This window comes from Eubalaena glacialis, chromosome X, assembly GCF_028564815.1.
Source record: "Eubalaena glacialis isolate mEubGla1 chromosome X, mEubGla1.1.hap2.+ XY, whole genome shotgun sequence".
NCBI lineage: Eukaryota > Metazoa > Chordata > Mammalia > Artiodactyla > Balaenidae > Eubalaena > Eubalaena glacialis.
The window spans coordinates 35678435-35695242 of record NC_083736.1 but is presented as its reverse complement, the minus strand read 5'-3'; the positions used below and the strand labels follow the sequence as shown (position 1 = coordinate 35695242).

Sequence of the window (16808 nt, the reverse complement as noted above, 5' to 3'; positions counted from 1 at the left end):
GCTTTCACCAGCTGTGGTGAGCGGGGGCCACTCTTCATCGCGGTGCGCGGGCCTCTCACTGTCGCAGCCTCTCTTGTTGCGGAGCACAAGCTCCAGACGCGCAGGCTCAGTAGTTGTGGCTCACGGGCCTAGTTGCTCCGCGGCATGTGGGATCCTCCCAGACCAGGGCTCGAACCCGTGTCCCCTGCATCGGCAGGCAGATTCTCAACCACTGCGCCACCAGGGAAGCCCTGTATTTTTATCTTGTACCTAACCACTTTACCAAATTCTCGTATTAGTTTATCTTTAAACTAGACTCTACTAGGTTTCTCAGGATACAACAATTGCATCTGTGAAGAGATAATTTTATCTCTACATTTTCCAACATTGAGTTATTCTTTGTCTTTTTATATTTGTAGATAAGCCAAAATCATAAATAATATTGGTAACCAAGAATCTCTGTCTAGTTCCCAACTGAATCAAATGTTTTTAGTATTTTACTATTTGAACAAATATTTACAGTTTTTTAAAAATAAATTTATTTATTTATTTATTTTTGGCTGCGTTGGGTCTTCGTTGCTGCGCAGGGGCTTTCTCTAGTTGTGGTGAGCGGGAGCTACTCTTTGTTGCAGTGCGCGGGCTTCTCATTGAGGTGGTTTCTCTTGTTGCAGAGCCCAGGCTCTAGGTGCATGGGCTTCAGTAGTTGTTACTCGCGGGCTCTAGAGCACAGGCTCAGTAGTTGTGGCGCACGGGCTTAGTTGCTCCGTAGCACGTGGGATCTTCCCGGACCAGGGCTCGAACCCGTGTCCCCGGCATTGGCAGGTGGATTCTTAACCACTGCGCCACCAGGTAAACCCCTACAGTTGGTTTTAACAACTGTTGAATGGAAATCAACTCTGCTAATAAAAGAAATAATGGTAGATACTCCACCCTCAATGAGGTAGAGCAAAACTCCCCACTCCTTAAGTGTGAGCTAGGTACAGTGACTTTCTTCCAAACGGTAGAGTATGAAAAGGGGGAAAAAGAGTAACTTTATAGTGAGAAATCTGACAAAGTATCTCAGCCAGGTAATCAAGGTCAGTATCAACAGTGATAAGTCCTATTGACAGTATGTACTCTTCATATGATGTGATGAAAATGGCACTTAACCTCTTAGATCTTCCTCCCCAAAACACATAACTCTAGTGTAATCATGAGAAAAACATCAGACAAATCCCAATTGAGGGACATTGTACACAGTACGAGACCTGTACTCTTCAAAACTGTCAAAGTCATCAAAAACAAGGAAAGTCTGAGAAACTGTCACAGTCCAATGAAGTCTAAGGAGACATAACTACTAAATGTAATGTGGTAGCCTTAATGAGATATTAGGTAAAAACTCAAAAATTCTGAATTAAGTATGGACTTTAGTTAATAATGTATCAATCTTGGTTCATTAACTGTAACATACTAATGTACCATACTAAAGTAGGATGTTAGTAACAGGAAAACCTGGTTGTGTGGTATATGGGAACTCTATGTACTATCTCCACAATTTTTCTGTTCTAAAATTAAAAGTTTATTTTAAAAAAGAATAAGCCATCAATTTCTCATTTGATTTCTTATTTATAGTTAATGTTATATGTTACAGCTGTACAGCATAGTGATTCACAATTTTTAAAGGTCATACTCCGTTTATAGTTATTATAAAATATTGGCTATATTCCCTGTGTTGTACAATATATCCTTGTAGCTTATTTATTTTATACATTTTAAATGGCAGGTTTATATTTATTTATCCTAAATAGGAATACCCTTATCCCAATGACAGGGCTAAACTCAGCGACCTAAACTCATTATGTTTTTGGTTTCCATTCAAACCCTCCTGGAATACCAGCTCTCTTTGGTAGCAAACTATAAAGCCTGAAAAGTTAATCATCCCTAATTTCCAGGGTAGGGGGTGTTCTGATCAATTTATTCATTTAACAAATATTGACATAGTACCTCCCATGTGCAAGAAATTAAGAAAAAAGAAATACTCTACACCGTAAGAAATAATGTTGCCAAAAACATACCTGTTACACTTTACAAAGCACTTGAATGTCATTTAACCTTCACCACTTGACTGAGGCAGATATCTTCAATTCTGAAGAGGAAACCGAGGCTCAGAGAGAGCATGTGAATTGCCTAAGGTCACACAGCAAGTGTCTAAGCCAACACTTCACGTAGGACTAATCTCAAATCCCCTGCAATAGAAGGCAATAGCTAAAAGAATAGCAAGAGAGTGATACAGTTTAGTATGAAACAGAAATTGGAAGAGGTGAAAAATCCTGAAAAGCTTCATCAGAAATAGAAATTGAACACAAATAGAGATGTGGATGTGGAAGGGATGTTTAGGAACATTTACCACCCAGCTTCATTATCAAGATTTGGGTTCCTTTTCAACGCAAAGGGGCCTACCCTAGAGAAGTCCTAGTATACTCCCTAGAAATCATAAACTCCTAATGATTGTTTGTGGAATGATTAGATCAATGAACTCACCCAAGAATTCTATACATCTCCATGATGATGTTTGGAGAATGGGAATTGAGGTGCAGAGACAAACTCATTTCACTGAGAAATGAGAATTGGTAATTTGAGGCAAGAATAAAAGTCTCTATACTCCTGGGGGGAAGAAGATTGATTATTCAGTAGGCATGGTTAACTAGTAACTACCAGCACCCACTTCTAAACCTATTTGATCAGTGGCAATTCACCTTAGTCTAATTATCAATAAAAACTCAACCTCTTTCAGGGAACATACTTCTAGAAGCTAATTACAGTGACAGCCTCACACAGTTCAAGAGCAACGAATCAGCAGCAGATGCACTGCAGTGACTGCTTCTTAGAGGCCATCAACACAGTCTCACCCAAATAGCCATGGTTCTAAGGCCAAGGTCAACCACTCTGCTTCTGTACCCAAAGCAACCATCAAACACCACCACACTTCCCAAAAAGACCAGCAAGCTGTTTCACTCATAAACTGTGCTTGACTAGTACTGTGCTTCTCTCTTACTTTAGTAAGAAATGAATTCAGGTTTTTGTTTTACATATTGGATGACAGTCTAATATTTTGAAAGAGGGAAAACCAAGTCTCTTCCTAACTTCTCAGTGCAACTGTAAACAAATACCTTCCCCCTAAGGAACGGAAACTACTCCAAACTCCAAGAGTTCAGTTGCAGACACTTGCCAGAGAGCAGTTCAGTGGGTGAGAAAAATACTAGATTGGCTACATCTTGCTTCTCCTCAAACTAGCTTTATGGTACTACAGATCATCACAGGAAAGCATTCATACGGTACGAATTCATTTATGACAAACTGCATCACAGACCAGAGTAACATCCCAGGAATCAGAATCACCTTGGGAATGGTTTTTTTAAAAATACATACCTAGGCCCCTCTCCAAATCAATTAAAATGGAAACTTCATCAGATAGGACCAAACAGCTGTGATTTTAAAAGCCCCTTAGTGATTCTGATGAGCACTCCTCTAGTTAGGAATGACTAGCAAGGTCTCCTAAGAGTGACAAGGCCATTTTGGTTTACTAAGAGAGACTGGAGACCTAGCCTAAGACTTTTGGGCAAAGCAGACCAAATCAGGCCCATGCTAGATATTCAATAGCTAGATATGCCCTAGCTATCTCCAGATCCAAGAGACTCAAGATGAACCAGGCCTGCTATTATACAGAGTTCTCTCTGAATCAATGGTTCCCAGTCCTACTTGCACAGCTGAATCACCTGGAAGATCATTTTAAAATTATGAAAGCTGGCATCCTCCTCCAGGCCAATTGAATCAGAATCTCTTAGGGTGAGGTCTAAGCTTACAGTATTTTAGGGCTCCTTAAGCAATCCTGATGAGCAAACAGGGTTGAGAACCACAGATCTAGATTGCTCACCTAGTACCTGCACCTGACCCAGCCCATCTTTCAGTACAAGGCAACTGCAATTTCTCCTAAAACAGATGATGATGAAAAAGCCTGTCATACCTTACAGAAAGCACAAAGAAAATCTTCCAAAGTAGAACTGTGATCCTTAATTCTATCACCAAACTATTTCACATGCTTACATGTTCAAGTGATCAAATAACCAAAGGGAAAACAAGAAAAGCCCTCTCCTATCTTTCCCCCTCTATGTCCTTTTCTTGACGAATATTGGGGCTCTATATAAAAGGGGACAAAAATGTTCAGCCAAGAATGAAAAGCATTCAGTCAAGGCAAGTGGGATAACAGCCAAAAAAGGAAATTTAAGAGCAGTAATCCAACGATCTGCCTGTCATGAAGAGATAACCCAAACTGGAAGCTGCTGTAATGGGTCCAAAGGAGAAAAAGACATAAGAATATATTTCTAAAGTGCACTTCAAATTGGTTTAGTGGTGCATTAGTCACCTATGTCAAAGGTTTAACATGTTTAAACAGAGAAACACAGTCACAGATGACTTTCAATTCAAAGCACCTTCTGAAGTGCTTACTTAAAACAGGACATAATGCTGAACAGTCAATGAATCATAAGTAATGTAGCTCACGATAGGGTCACATCAAGAACTTTAGCTATAATTAAAATTGAGAAAAGTATTTCAATACTTTTCACGATAGGGTCAAATCAAGAACTTTAGCTATAATTAAAATTGAGAAAAGTATTTTAATCTATCTGGATAAAAAGTCAGCTAGTTTCTAAGCAACTACTAAGTGGAAAAGACTTAATGTTCCGCAAATGCTGTAAAAGGTAGTACCCATATCCTAACTGCATGTTGCATGCAGGAAGTTGCTTAAATAAGGAAAAAAAAACTTTTCAAATTACAATGCACAAGTCCTGTAATAAACACAAAGGGTTATCATTGTAGTAACAGAAAAATAGCAGAGCGATGACTCGTCTAACATCAAGCACCCCACTCCCCACCATACTTTGAACTCTGCTGCTTCCACATTAAATTAATCCACCAAGATCTGAATTAGGTCAGAAGACACATGGGCCTCCACCTGGTGGGAAGAAATTCGATGAGCGAAAAAACAGCAGCAACCTTCAGAGCTTCATTCCCATTTGTCCAACTCCAGTCCCCGATGACCAGATGACCTTAAAGAGGATGTGCTTTCATAAGCCTGTTCCAACCTAGAACATTCCCCTTGACATCCAAAAGCTTTTTAAAAACTGAAAAGTAGATACCAATATCTATTAGAATAGCCCAACTGTTGCCATCTCAGACACTCTATTCAATCACTCACAATCAACTACGTATTTAATTAGTACCATGCAATGTAGAGATACAGATATAAAGGACTTCCAGTTAGAGATGATGGATTGAACACATCCATTTACCTTGGCTATCTCCCAAAACTCCACTGAAATGACACTAAAAGGATTTTTTTAACCCACAATAACAATGAGAATGGAAGAGGAGACAACTGCAATGACATTTTGGGAGCTCAGAAAAAGCCAAATCCTATGGCAGCTGTGAGAAAAGTCAAGAATAAAATATTTGCACACAAGCACCCCCAGAAGGCAGTTCCATGCACTTTTGGAAGTAGGGACGAAAGGGGGCTAAAATAAGGAGAATCTGGGAAAAGCTTTTTGAAAAGCACTTAGATCCCCTCCAACTTCCAGTCTCTGCCTTCTCCCCCATTCCAGCATGGGTTCAGAGATTTATTTTCCAGGGAGAGTGAAGTGAACTGGGGAACCAAAGCATGGTGAACATTGGATTCTACACTTGAAACAGGAGCTTAAACAAAGGTGCATTTATACTGCATGTGGGGACATCCATATCCCTAACCTTCTTCATCCAGAGAGAAGATTGGAAGATTCTTCTATAGGAAATCTGATTAGACCAAAGGAAAAGACCTAAAGAGATTGACCTTGGTTCCAAAACTCAACTGCCCAGCCAAATCACCCAACTTATAATCAACAACTCCCACTAAGAGCTTCCAATCAGCGTTTTTAGTGCTCCACTCTTAAACAACAAAGAGCAAATGGGTACCAGAAATTTGAGGTAAGTCTGTAGTATGCCAGATAACAGAGAAGCTTGGAGGAAACAGCAAAAAGAAGCAAACTTTAAAAAAAAATCATTAATATTGTCAGAAGGATTTTAAAATATTACATTTATGAAACAGCAGGATGCTAGAAAAAGAAACGCTTAGGCCTCAACAGAGAGCTCCTAGATATCAACATATAAAACAAATGAAAAATGCAATAACAGGCAAGGTAAGCTGGGAGAGATCTCCCAGAAAGTAGAAAAAGACGAAGAGAATTAGAAAACAGAAGGGGAGACAGAGGATCTAAGAGGTCCAGCATCGAAACAGAGAGAACAGAGAAAATGAAGGGAAATTTAAAATAAAACAAAACAAAAAAAACAATTCAAGAAAATTTCCCCAAACGGAAGGACATGAGTTCGCAGATTGAAAGGGTGCAGAGGAAAGAGATAAAAATAAACATACACCAAGGGGTAGTATTGTGAAATTTCAGAGCACTAGGAACAAGACAGAGATTCCAGAAGCTTTCAAAGAACAGCAGAATTTAAGAAGACTCAAAATAACATTTGATTTCCCAACAGTAACAAGAGCAAGAGACATGGGGAAAAGAGGAAGTGGCAGCAAAGTTCTGAGGGTAAATGATTTACAAACTAGAATTCTATACTCAGCCAAACTATCAAATTAAATGCAAGAGCACAGTAAGATCTGCACACCTGCAAGATCTCAAAAAATTAACCTCCCATGCACTCTTCTCCAGAAAGTTACTAGGAGATTTGCTCCACCAAAATGGATGAACGACCAAGAAAGAGGAAGACTGGACATCTAGAAAACCAAGGATACAACATAAAAGGAGACAGGATTTCCCAGGATGATGGTAAAGGGAGATTATAATGATGTCAGCTGTTTCAAAGGCCCGGAGAACACTAGCCCAGATTGAAGGTCAGAATGCTTTGGGACAAATGTCTCTAAGAATAGGAAACTGATAGGATACACAAAGTGTTTCAATACACTAAGTGAAGATATGCAGTTCTTGGGGAGAATACCGGGATAATTTAGTGATGAATGAAGAAAATTAACAAGCGAAGGATAAAACAAGGCAATTTTTAACTGAAGGGAAAACAAAAAGATGTGCAAGCAATCATAATAGACACGCTACATGGTTCAGCTGTGAATAGGCTTACCTAATTGCATTAATGTGATCACTGACTACTGCTCTAACCAAGATGATATATGATAATGATAAACTGATAAAAGATATATTAGGGTCTACCCAATTTAGGAAAGATGGGAGTGAGGGAGAAGGTGGTAGGAGAGCTAGATCTTGATCTTCCATAGTAGGAAGACAATATAAAACATCTAATACTGAAAAGTCCAGCAGTAGTAGATTAACTACATTACTTAGAAATGAAGGTAACATGCTAAAAGCAGCAGCTAGTAAAAGTTGGTAATCATTCTACTGAAATACCTGGCATATAAGACATTCAATGAATGTTTGTTGAATTTCACTGATATGCAAAGGAATAAGTATAAACTTTAGTATGTGCCCAAATTCAAACAGTGTAAAACATTAGGGGTTGTTCTTTAAGACTTTTTCCCCTGTATTTAACCCAAGTACCTAAACTTTCTGGATGACAAAAGAGAAGAAACATTTTGACTATTATTTCTTTCAATCTTCCCCCAAAAAAGATTAGTGATGCTTCCCAAATTTTAAAAAAATCACTAATATTTCACTATAAGAGAATTTGATAGCACTATTGATAAAGCTAACTGCCTCCCTGGATAATCAAAGAAACCAAATCCAATATACACTGGAGTGAAGCAAGGATATTTCTCTTCACAGTATTATTTAGTGGATGTAGATGTAGTGGATTTAAATCTAAGCTCAGAACACAGATGAGTGTTTAAAATACATTAAAAAATTTCTAAATCAAAACAGAATTTACCTTATCTACTGTATAGCACAGGGAACTCTACTCAGTACTCTATAATGGCCTATATGGGAATAAAATCTAAAAAAGAGTGAATATATGTATACGTATAACTGATTCACTTTGCTGTACACCTGAAACTAACACAACATTGTAAATCAACTATACTCCAACAAAAATTTTTTTAAAAAATGGAATTTACCTTGTAAGCATCATATTGATAGTTTTCCTGTTTGTTGTTGAAAAAACTGTATTTGTCATGGAGAGATATTTTTGTATTAGGGTAAGATAGATATCTTTTTAATTCAAACATAGCAAATTCAATTCCAATTAAAATTTTAGGTAACTAAAATGTCTGGCAAACTAGCTGATCATAAAAATATAATAATTGAACTATCATTAGGATAAGTAAGTCTTATACAGTCCTCTACTCCACCTTTCCACACATCACTGTCAGAAACACATTTAAACTACCACAGGTAGACAGGAAATATCATTTTAAAAAGCCTCCCAATTGAGATGAGTTGAAATAAATACATGAGCCCAGGAGTAGTCAATAAAATTTCATTTATTCATTCATTCATTAAGTAAATACTTCCGGAGTAAACCTGTTATGTGCCAGGCACTGTTTGCTAGTCTTAAAGCACAGGATAACTTACTCCTAGGTGTGTTTTTTTCCTCCTCTTCTATAAACCTGAAAATGAAACATACAAATCAAAGAGAATAAAGGAGCCATTTACCTAACATTCAGGTGATGCTATCTAACCGGAGGACAGATCGTCCCATCCATTTCAACACTATTATATAAAGAACTACCTACCTTTATCTTCAAGTAAAGAATTATGGTACACCATGGAGAATGTTTTTCTTCTTACTTGCGATTGTGTTGAGAATGCTCGGGTATGGTGGTTCCAAACAACAGTATATATTGGGAGTTTTGCATAAGACTCTCTTTTTTCTATGTAGGACTTACTAGTATACTATGTAAAGTTCACTAGTGCAGAGGTTGTAGGCACTGTTGACATTTTGAGCCATAAAACTCTTTCTTGTGAGGGGCTGTCCAGTACCTTGTAGTATGCTTAGCTGCACCTGTGGCCTCTACCAGCTAGATGCCAATAGCACCCCACTCCCAGCAGTAACTAAAAAATGTCTCCAGACATTGCCAACTATTGGTGGGGGGAGGCAAAACTGTCCCCTGTTGAGAACCACTGCTTTAGAGGAACATCTCAGAGAGGGAGAGTGATTATAGATAGAAGAGGAGGCCAGATAAAACAAAGATCTCTCTTTCGTAACTGCAGGTACATCAATCTCTTGATGCTACTGGTCTACCACCATTTTAAGCTCAAATGTCTTCTAGTCCTAAATCTAAACTGAGGTAAGGGAAGAGAAGCAGTCCCATTAAAATGATTCACCGAGAACAGGAAGGAAAAAAATTCTGCCTAATCTTTCCTCCATCTTCCACTTAAAAGAACACCAAGATCATCCTCTTTGTTAATTACCTAACATAACTCCAGAAGTTCTGACAAATATTTGAGTACCTACTATGGGCCAGACAGTTCTAGGTGCCAGAGAAAGATAAATTTATCAACTGCATTTACTGAATTGTTGTCACTCTTATAGACAGTGTTTTCTTCATAGTTTTGCATTTGGCGAAGGATTCTTAAATATGACACCAAAAGCACAAGCAACAAAAGAAAAATAGGTAGATTGGACTTTATCAAAATAAAAAACGTTTGTATTTCAAAGGACACCACCAAGAAAGTGAATAAACAACACACAGAATAGGAGAAAATATTTGCAAATGATATACCTGATAAGAGACTTGGGTCAAGAATACATAAAGGACATATACAACTCAATAATTTAAAAAAAACCAAAATAAAAATTGGGCAAAGGATATGAAGAGACATTTCTTCAAGGAAGATATACAAATGACCAATAAGCACATACAAAGATGCTCGACATCATAACTCATCAAGGAAATTCAAATCTAAACCACAATGAGATACCCATTAGGATGGCTAGAATTTTAAAAGTCAGATAATAACAAATGTTGGCAAGGATGTGGAGAAATCAACATACTCATACACTGCTGGCAGGAATGTAAAATGGTACAGTCACTTTGGAAAACAGTCTGGCAGTTCTTCAAATGATTCATCACAGAGTTACCATATGACCCAGCAATTCCACGCCTAGGTATATACTCAAGAGGAATGAAGACATGTTCACACAAAAACTTGTACATAAATGTTTGTAGCACTGTTAGTCATAATAGCCAAAAGACAGAAACAACCCAAATGTCTAGCAGTGGACAAATGAATGAACAAAATGTGATACAGGCATACAGTGGAGTATTATTTGGCCATAAAAAGGAATAAACATGGATGAATTTTGAGAACGTTATGCTAAGCAAAAGTAGCCATTCACAAAAGACCACGTACTATATGATTTCATTTAGATGAAATGTCCAAAAAAGGGAAATCTATAGATACAGAAAGTAATTAGGGCTTCCCTGGTGGCGCAGTGGTTAAGAATCCGCCTGCCAATGTATGGGACACGGGTTCGAGCCCTGGTCCGGGAAGATCCCATATGCCACGGAGCAACCAAGCCCGTGCGCCACAACTACTGAGCCTGCGCTCTAGAGCCCGCGAGCTACAACTACTTAAGCCCGCACGCCTAGAGCCGGTGCTCCGCAACAAGAGAAGCCACCGCAATGAGAAGCCCATGCACCGCGACGAAGAGTAGCCCCCGCTCGCCGCAACTAGAGAAAGCCCACGTGCAGCAACAAAGACCCAACTCAGCCAAAAATAAATAAATTAATTAATTAATTTTTTTAAAAGAAGAAAGATTAGTGATTGCTTGGGGTGGTGGGGCTTATTGGGAGGACAAGGGGAATGACAGCTAAAGGGTATGGGGTTTCTTTTTCAGGTAATAAAAATGTTCTAAAATTGAGGTGATGGTTGCACAAATCTGTGAATATACTAAACCCACTGAATTATACACTTTAAAAAGGGTGAATTATATGTTATGTGAATTACTTCTCAATAAAGCTGTTTAAAAAGAAAAACAGCATTTAAGGTACAATGGCGAACACAGCATTTGGACCATGGTTTATTAATGAAAATGTCTTGCTTAAAATACCCTTGCATCTGGAGAGATCTCATTCTTTGGTTGTGAAGTATGAAATGATTATTGAAGGCTATTTAAACTACTGAAAATGCTTTAGGTAAACACTTTAAGACTATGGAAATCTTGGAAGTAGGAAAAAAATTAAAATGCAGGCATCAAGGAACTTCAGAGGACATAAAATTCTGTGCTTAAGATGTATCAGGGTGCATTAAGTAATTAGATTCATGAGGTGGGGGGAAGGTAAGCCAAGAAGAGTTAAAGAGCTCATATGAAAAGGCTTCGTCTAGAAGACTCCCTTCTTTACCAGCCTGCAGTGATGCTGAAAGATTTTTCAGGAAGCTAAAAATAATCACCCATATGATTTACTCCAGTAACAAATAGGAAGTCAAGTAAATACTAAAGGGCCAAACACAAAGAGATTTAATCAAACAAACAAACAAAAATAGCTAAGCCAGTTCCGAGGAATGGCTACTGGGAAGTTTCAGCAACCAGCATGCATTATTGCTTTTTCCAAGAAGAACATAATATAGGATCTGTGCAGAGCTCACAATTCCACTGCTGAAATTTTTCAACCTGTGCTGTTTTCAGTCCAAATAAAGTCCATTTCTGTGGTTGCCTTGTGTGATATACCTGTTATTCTATCTTATCTCACTGCAGAGTTCTTGGTATGCCTGGTCTCCAGAGTCCACAATTTCCCGACCTGAAGAATCACCAATGCCAGTGACAAGAAATGTCCGCGGGGGCGGGGGGCGCATTAGGGATTCTTTTTTTAATCTTTAATAAATCTCAGTTCCTGCCCTGGTCATTACAAACAGCCTGTTTCACCATCAAGCCGAGTCTGGGTACCTCATAAAGCACTGTGCCCCAGTTTCATACCAAAATTAGGGCCAATTAGGGCTAATTGGCAAAGAAAAACAACCAAAGGCCGGATTGGCTTTTTCTGCAGAGCCTCAGGTTTCAAAATGACTGCCTTGAAAGCTGAAATGACCCAGATTATTTGTGTGTGTGTGTGTGTGTGTGTGTGTGTGTGTTGGGGGAGGGGGTGACAGACATTCATTCTCCTGCAGGGTGGCTGTGGCTTGGTGTAGGAAAGGAGAACTTGGGGAGAAGAGAGTCGTCGACATGGAAAGAGAAATAATGGGGAATGATCTTTAGGTACCACCTACTTCAAATGAATCACTGCAGTGTCAGCCCTGCACTGATTCCACGAATTGCCAAACAGGATGAGGTAAGGCACAAGCCTGGAGCACCCCCCGCACCCCACCGCCCGCCCCGCTCCTCCTCCTCCCGCGCGCAAAAGCGCGCATAGCTCCGCGAAGTGCACCACGCAGCCCCCCAAGGCTTCGGCTGAGGGGCTGACGTCATCCTTCTGCATTGAGCTTCAAGGACCGGTAGCAGTACCAGTTAGATGGGGAGCAGAGTTGAGGCGCTATTGCTGTCACCAAGTGGCTGGGGTCCTTCCCCAGGGCTCTGCGGATTGGGTTTACGCAATGACACAAAGATAAGTGTAAGGGTGCAAGGGCGTGGGAAAAGGGTCCTAAGACCCATCTCCTGGGTCGCCGAGAAAGCGCAAAGATGCCCCTGGGTTACGTAAGACCCTCTCCCCTCTGTGCGTCTCCGCGCGGCAACGGCGCCCGCCCCCCATCACTGCGTTTGGAGGCCTTTGGTCGCCCTTGCCCAGCCAGGCAGCTCAGGGCTCCCAGCGCCTGCCTCTCGCAGCCCCGCGGGGTCGGGAATAACTGGGAATCTGGGATTAAACCCTGCGCTCTCGCGCCTGCTCCCAGCCGGCCACGGGTTAGCTCCAAGAGACACCGCGAACGGGCTGCTAAGGGAGGGTGGGGAGGGGTGTCCAGAGTGGAAAACAGACGAATAAACCCGCAACTTTCCCCAGAGGCTGACCCTAACCCGGGAGTTAAAAAAATAAGTCAATGCATTAAAATATTTTGGAAAGGTCGGCAACCTGCAGTCACCGCCACCACGCAGCCCCTTACACCCTGCACCGGGCGGGGTCCAGGGTCTGAGCAGCCCCAAGCCTGCACCCCGCCATCCTGCAGCCCCAGCCCTGCGCCTGTCTCCTGAAGGAGGGGACCGAGATTTGATTTTTGCTTTGGGTTTTTTCCTCCCCCTTCCCTTCCCGGAGCATCACTACACTGACCGATGGACGGCGGCCCAGCCGCCGGTCAGGCGTGGCCACTCACCCAGAAGACGAAGGAGTAGATGATGAGGAGGGTTTTGAGACAGGTTATCACAGGTTTGGTCTCCATTCTCCTCGATGCCATACTACAGAGCTCCGGCGGCGGCGGCGGCGGCGGCGGCGGCGTCGGCGGCGGCGGCGGCGGCGTGCGGCGGACCGGCGCGCGGGAGGGGGGAGGAGGCGGGGCGGGGCCGGGAGGGGCGGAGGCGCGTGCCGCGAGAGGCCCCGTGAGCGCGCAGACGAGACGTTGCGTGTGCGTGAGCGCGCACTCGGCAGAGCACCCGCTGAAGGAACAGGCCGGTAGAGACTGCGCATGCGGAGAAGGCCGCCCGCCTCCGCGAGCCCGCGCAGGCTCAGACCCCGAGCCGAGGAGCGGGGCAGGGCAGCCAGGAGGGAGTAGGAGAGCCTGGATGGAGGCCGGGTCGAAGGTCAGGGCCTTTTCGTGGCCGCCGTGGCACGTGAGTTTCTGCTTTGTACACAGTGGGGCTTTACATTTGCAGGGTTGTCTGCACCTGGTTTATTGCTATCCCCGGAAAGCAATCAGGTTTCTGCATTTGGACGCCCCACTAGGCCTTCTCAGATGGAAGTGGCCCAGTAGTCATGTCCTTGGAACAAGCAGGCCTTGTCTGTGCCAGTAACAGACTGTGACAGGTGGCCGGAGATACAGCTGGAGGGATGGTCAGGAACCCGGGAACTCAGACACCCCCAATCCTTGCCACCGCGGAAGCTCCACGTTTTAGGTTTCCTCACATTTTGAAATGATGAAGCCGAATGACAAGAAGTTTCTATATGAAGGTACCATTCTTCCTGCACATAAAATGTATAACAGATAACAGAAAAAAAATGTTTAAAGTCCCTGAGACTCATTTTTCCCACCCTAACAAGTACAGACCACCTCACACTAAAAGAGAACTGTTTCAAGGTCAAAAAATACAGTTCAAAAACAATTCAGAAGTTGCTCAAAAAGCTAAACATAAAGTTACCATATGACCCAGCGATTCCACTCCTAGGTATACACCCAAAAGCAATGAAAACTTGTCCACACAAAAGCCTGTCCATGAATGTTCATAGCGCCATTTACCATAGCCAGAAAGGAGAAACAACCCCAGTGACCATCAATTATGAATGGATGAACATAATGTAGTACATCCATACAATGGAAAATTATTTGGCCACAAAAAGGAATGAAGTACTGGTACATGCTTTAACATGTATGAACCTTGAAAATATGCTAAGTGAAAGAAGCCAGACACAAAAGACCACATGTTGAACGGTCCATTTATAGGCAACGTCCAGAATAGACAGATCCATAGAGACAGAAATAGATTAGTGGTTGCAGGGGGCGGCAGGAATGAGGAGTGACTGTTAGTGAGTAGGGGGTTTCTTTGGGGAGTGACAAAAGTGTTCTATAATTAGACTGTGGTGACGGTTGCACAATTTTGTGAATATACTAAAAACCACTGAATTGGACACTTTAAAAGGGTGAATTTTATGGCACGTGAATTATATCCCAATAAAAAAGTAATGTACATTCCACCCAGATCTCCTGTGGATGGTTTGTAGAGGAACACACAGTACAGATTCTGTGGGAGATTTCACTTGATTCCTGAGAGTCTGCAGTCAAAACAGCAACACTATCACAGGCTAACTCAGTTGTGGATGATGTTAAGGATACCTTTTGTGAAAGAGTGAAAAACAGTCAATAAAGCTTGAGGAAAGCCTGCCAAGGTCAGTTGCAGGAGTAATTATTACCGCCAATGGGTTGTACATGGTCCCAGGTCAGGGAGGTCATTGTATAAACAGGACACAAATATGAGGAAGAGGAGAACTTGTTTAAGGTAATGATCAACCATAACAAAGAGGTATGTGGGCATAGAGAGGAGTAGAGAAGAATATGGGTGCAGGTGAAAAAAAGATTAGGGAACTGATTGGCAAGGTTTCTCTTATAAAGGAAGACCTTGCACAATGATTCTCTACTCTGGTTGCTCATTTGCATCACCTGGAGAACTTAACAACAACAACAACAAGAACAAAGCTATGACTGCCTGTGCCCAATCCCAGGTAGCCTGAGTCATTTGGTCCGGAGTGAGGGCTCAGCAGTTTTTAAAGTTCTTCAGGTGGTCCTAATAGGAATCAAGAGTGGAGGGACGCTGTCCCTACTGCAGTGAGCTCAAACCCAGCTTCAGAAAGGAGCTTTCTCCTTCCTTTTTACAGTCCCTGGGCAGCAGCGAAAAAAGGATACTGAAGATTTCAAACCCAGTGAGTACTCTTAGCCAAAAAAAAGTTCTTGCCCATACATAATTACTCTGTAAAGGGGTCAGAAATCTCCATTTTCAACCCAACAGGGACACTGCTGAGCATCATAGATAATTTCATGAGTTAATATATGATATTCACAGACGGTGTCCATCAGCTCAGCTAACTCACCATTTCACAGTTTGGAGCTTTTTGGGGTCCAGATTCTTGAAAACTTGGACTGTTCTAGCAAAAATAAGCTATTTAAATGTAAAGATAGATATGAATAGCCAGCAATGTAATTAATGGGTAAATTACCATAGTTCATAGCTGGATCCTTGCTATTCAAATTGTGGTCTGTGATATAATAGGGTGACAAACCATGCCAGTTTTGCCAGGACTGAGGGGTTTCCTTTAACTCTGGATTTTTATTGCTAAAACCAAAACCAGTCAGCCACCCTATCAGTGAACTAGCAGCACTGGTATCCGCTGGGAGAGTTTACTGAAAATGCAGAACCTCAGGCCTCACCGCAAGCCCGTGTTAACAAGATCCCCAGGGGATTCAGATGCACAGTAATGTCTGTCAGTTTGTCATGGATTGAATTGTGTCCTCCAAAATGAGATGTTGAAGTCCTAACCCCATTGCCTCAGGATGTGACCTTATTTGGAAATAGTGTTGTTGCAGATGTAATTATTTAAGTTAAGAGGAGGTCATCCTGGAGTAGGGTAAGCCCTTAATCCAATATAACTGGTATCCTTAAAAGAAGAAGAGACCCAGGAAGAGGGCCATGTGAAGACACAGAGACAAACAGGGTAAATGCCGTGTGACTGATTGAAATGATGCAGCTGCAAGCCAAAAGCGCCAAGGATTGACTGTCACCACTAGAAGCTCGGAAGAGGCAAGCAAGAATTCTACCTAGTCTCAGAGGAAGCATGGCCCTACTGACAATTTGATTTCAGACTTCTGGCCTTCAGAACTGTGAGAAAATAAATTTTTTAAGTTATTTTAAGCCACCCATTTGGGGGCATTTTGTTACAGCAGCCACAGGAAACTAATACATGTCTAAGATTCACTGATCTCCAGTTCCTCAAAATATGACCACAGCTACCATATCACCTAGCACTGTTAGGTGTATACCCCGCCTCCAAAATTGAAAGTAGGTGTTCTAACAAAAACGTGTACATGAGTGTTCACAGTAGCACTAATCACAACAGCTGAAGGGTGGAAACAACTTAAACAAATGTCTATCAACTAAGGAATGGATAAACTATGGTAAATCCATACAATGGAATATTATTCAGTTATAAAAAGGAATGAAGTACTAACACATGCTACCATATGGATGAATTTTTTTTTCTTTTTTTT

The 16808-nt window shown here is 41.5% G+C and overlaps 2 protein-coding genes across 2 annotated transcripts in view; one reads left to right on the top strand and one right to left on the bottom strand.

Annotated features, from left to right (window-relative positions):
* Positions 1-13350, bottom strand: part of TSPAN7 (tetraspanin 7) — a 134826-nt gene extending 121476 nt beyond the window's left edge. The window contains exon 1 of the mRNA XM_061177906.1: positions 13212-13350. Within this exon, the coding sequence (XP_061033889.1) occupies positions 13212-13292 (81 nt within the window). The 5' untranslated portion in view covers positions 13293-13350. The remainder of the gene's footprint in view (positions 1-13211) is intronic.
* Positions 13351-13576: 226 nt separating this feature from the next.
* Positions 13577-16808, top strand: part of LOC133082400 (ferritin light chain-like) — a 68034-nt gene continuing 64802 nt past the window's right edge. The window contains exon 1 of the mRNA XM_061178990.1: positions 13577-13665. The gene's annotated coding sequence lies outside the window, so the exon portion shown is untranslated. The remainder of the gene's footprint in view (positions 13666-16808) is intronic.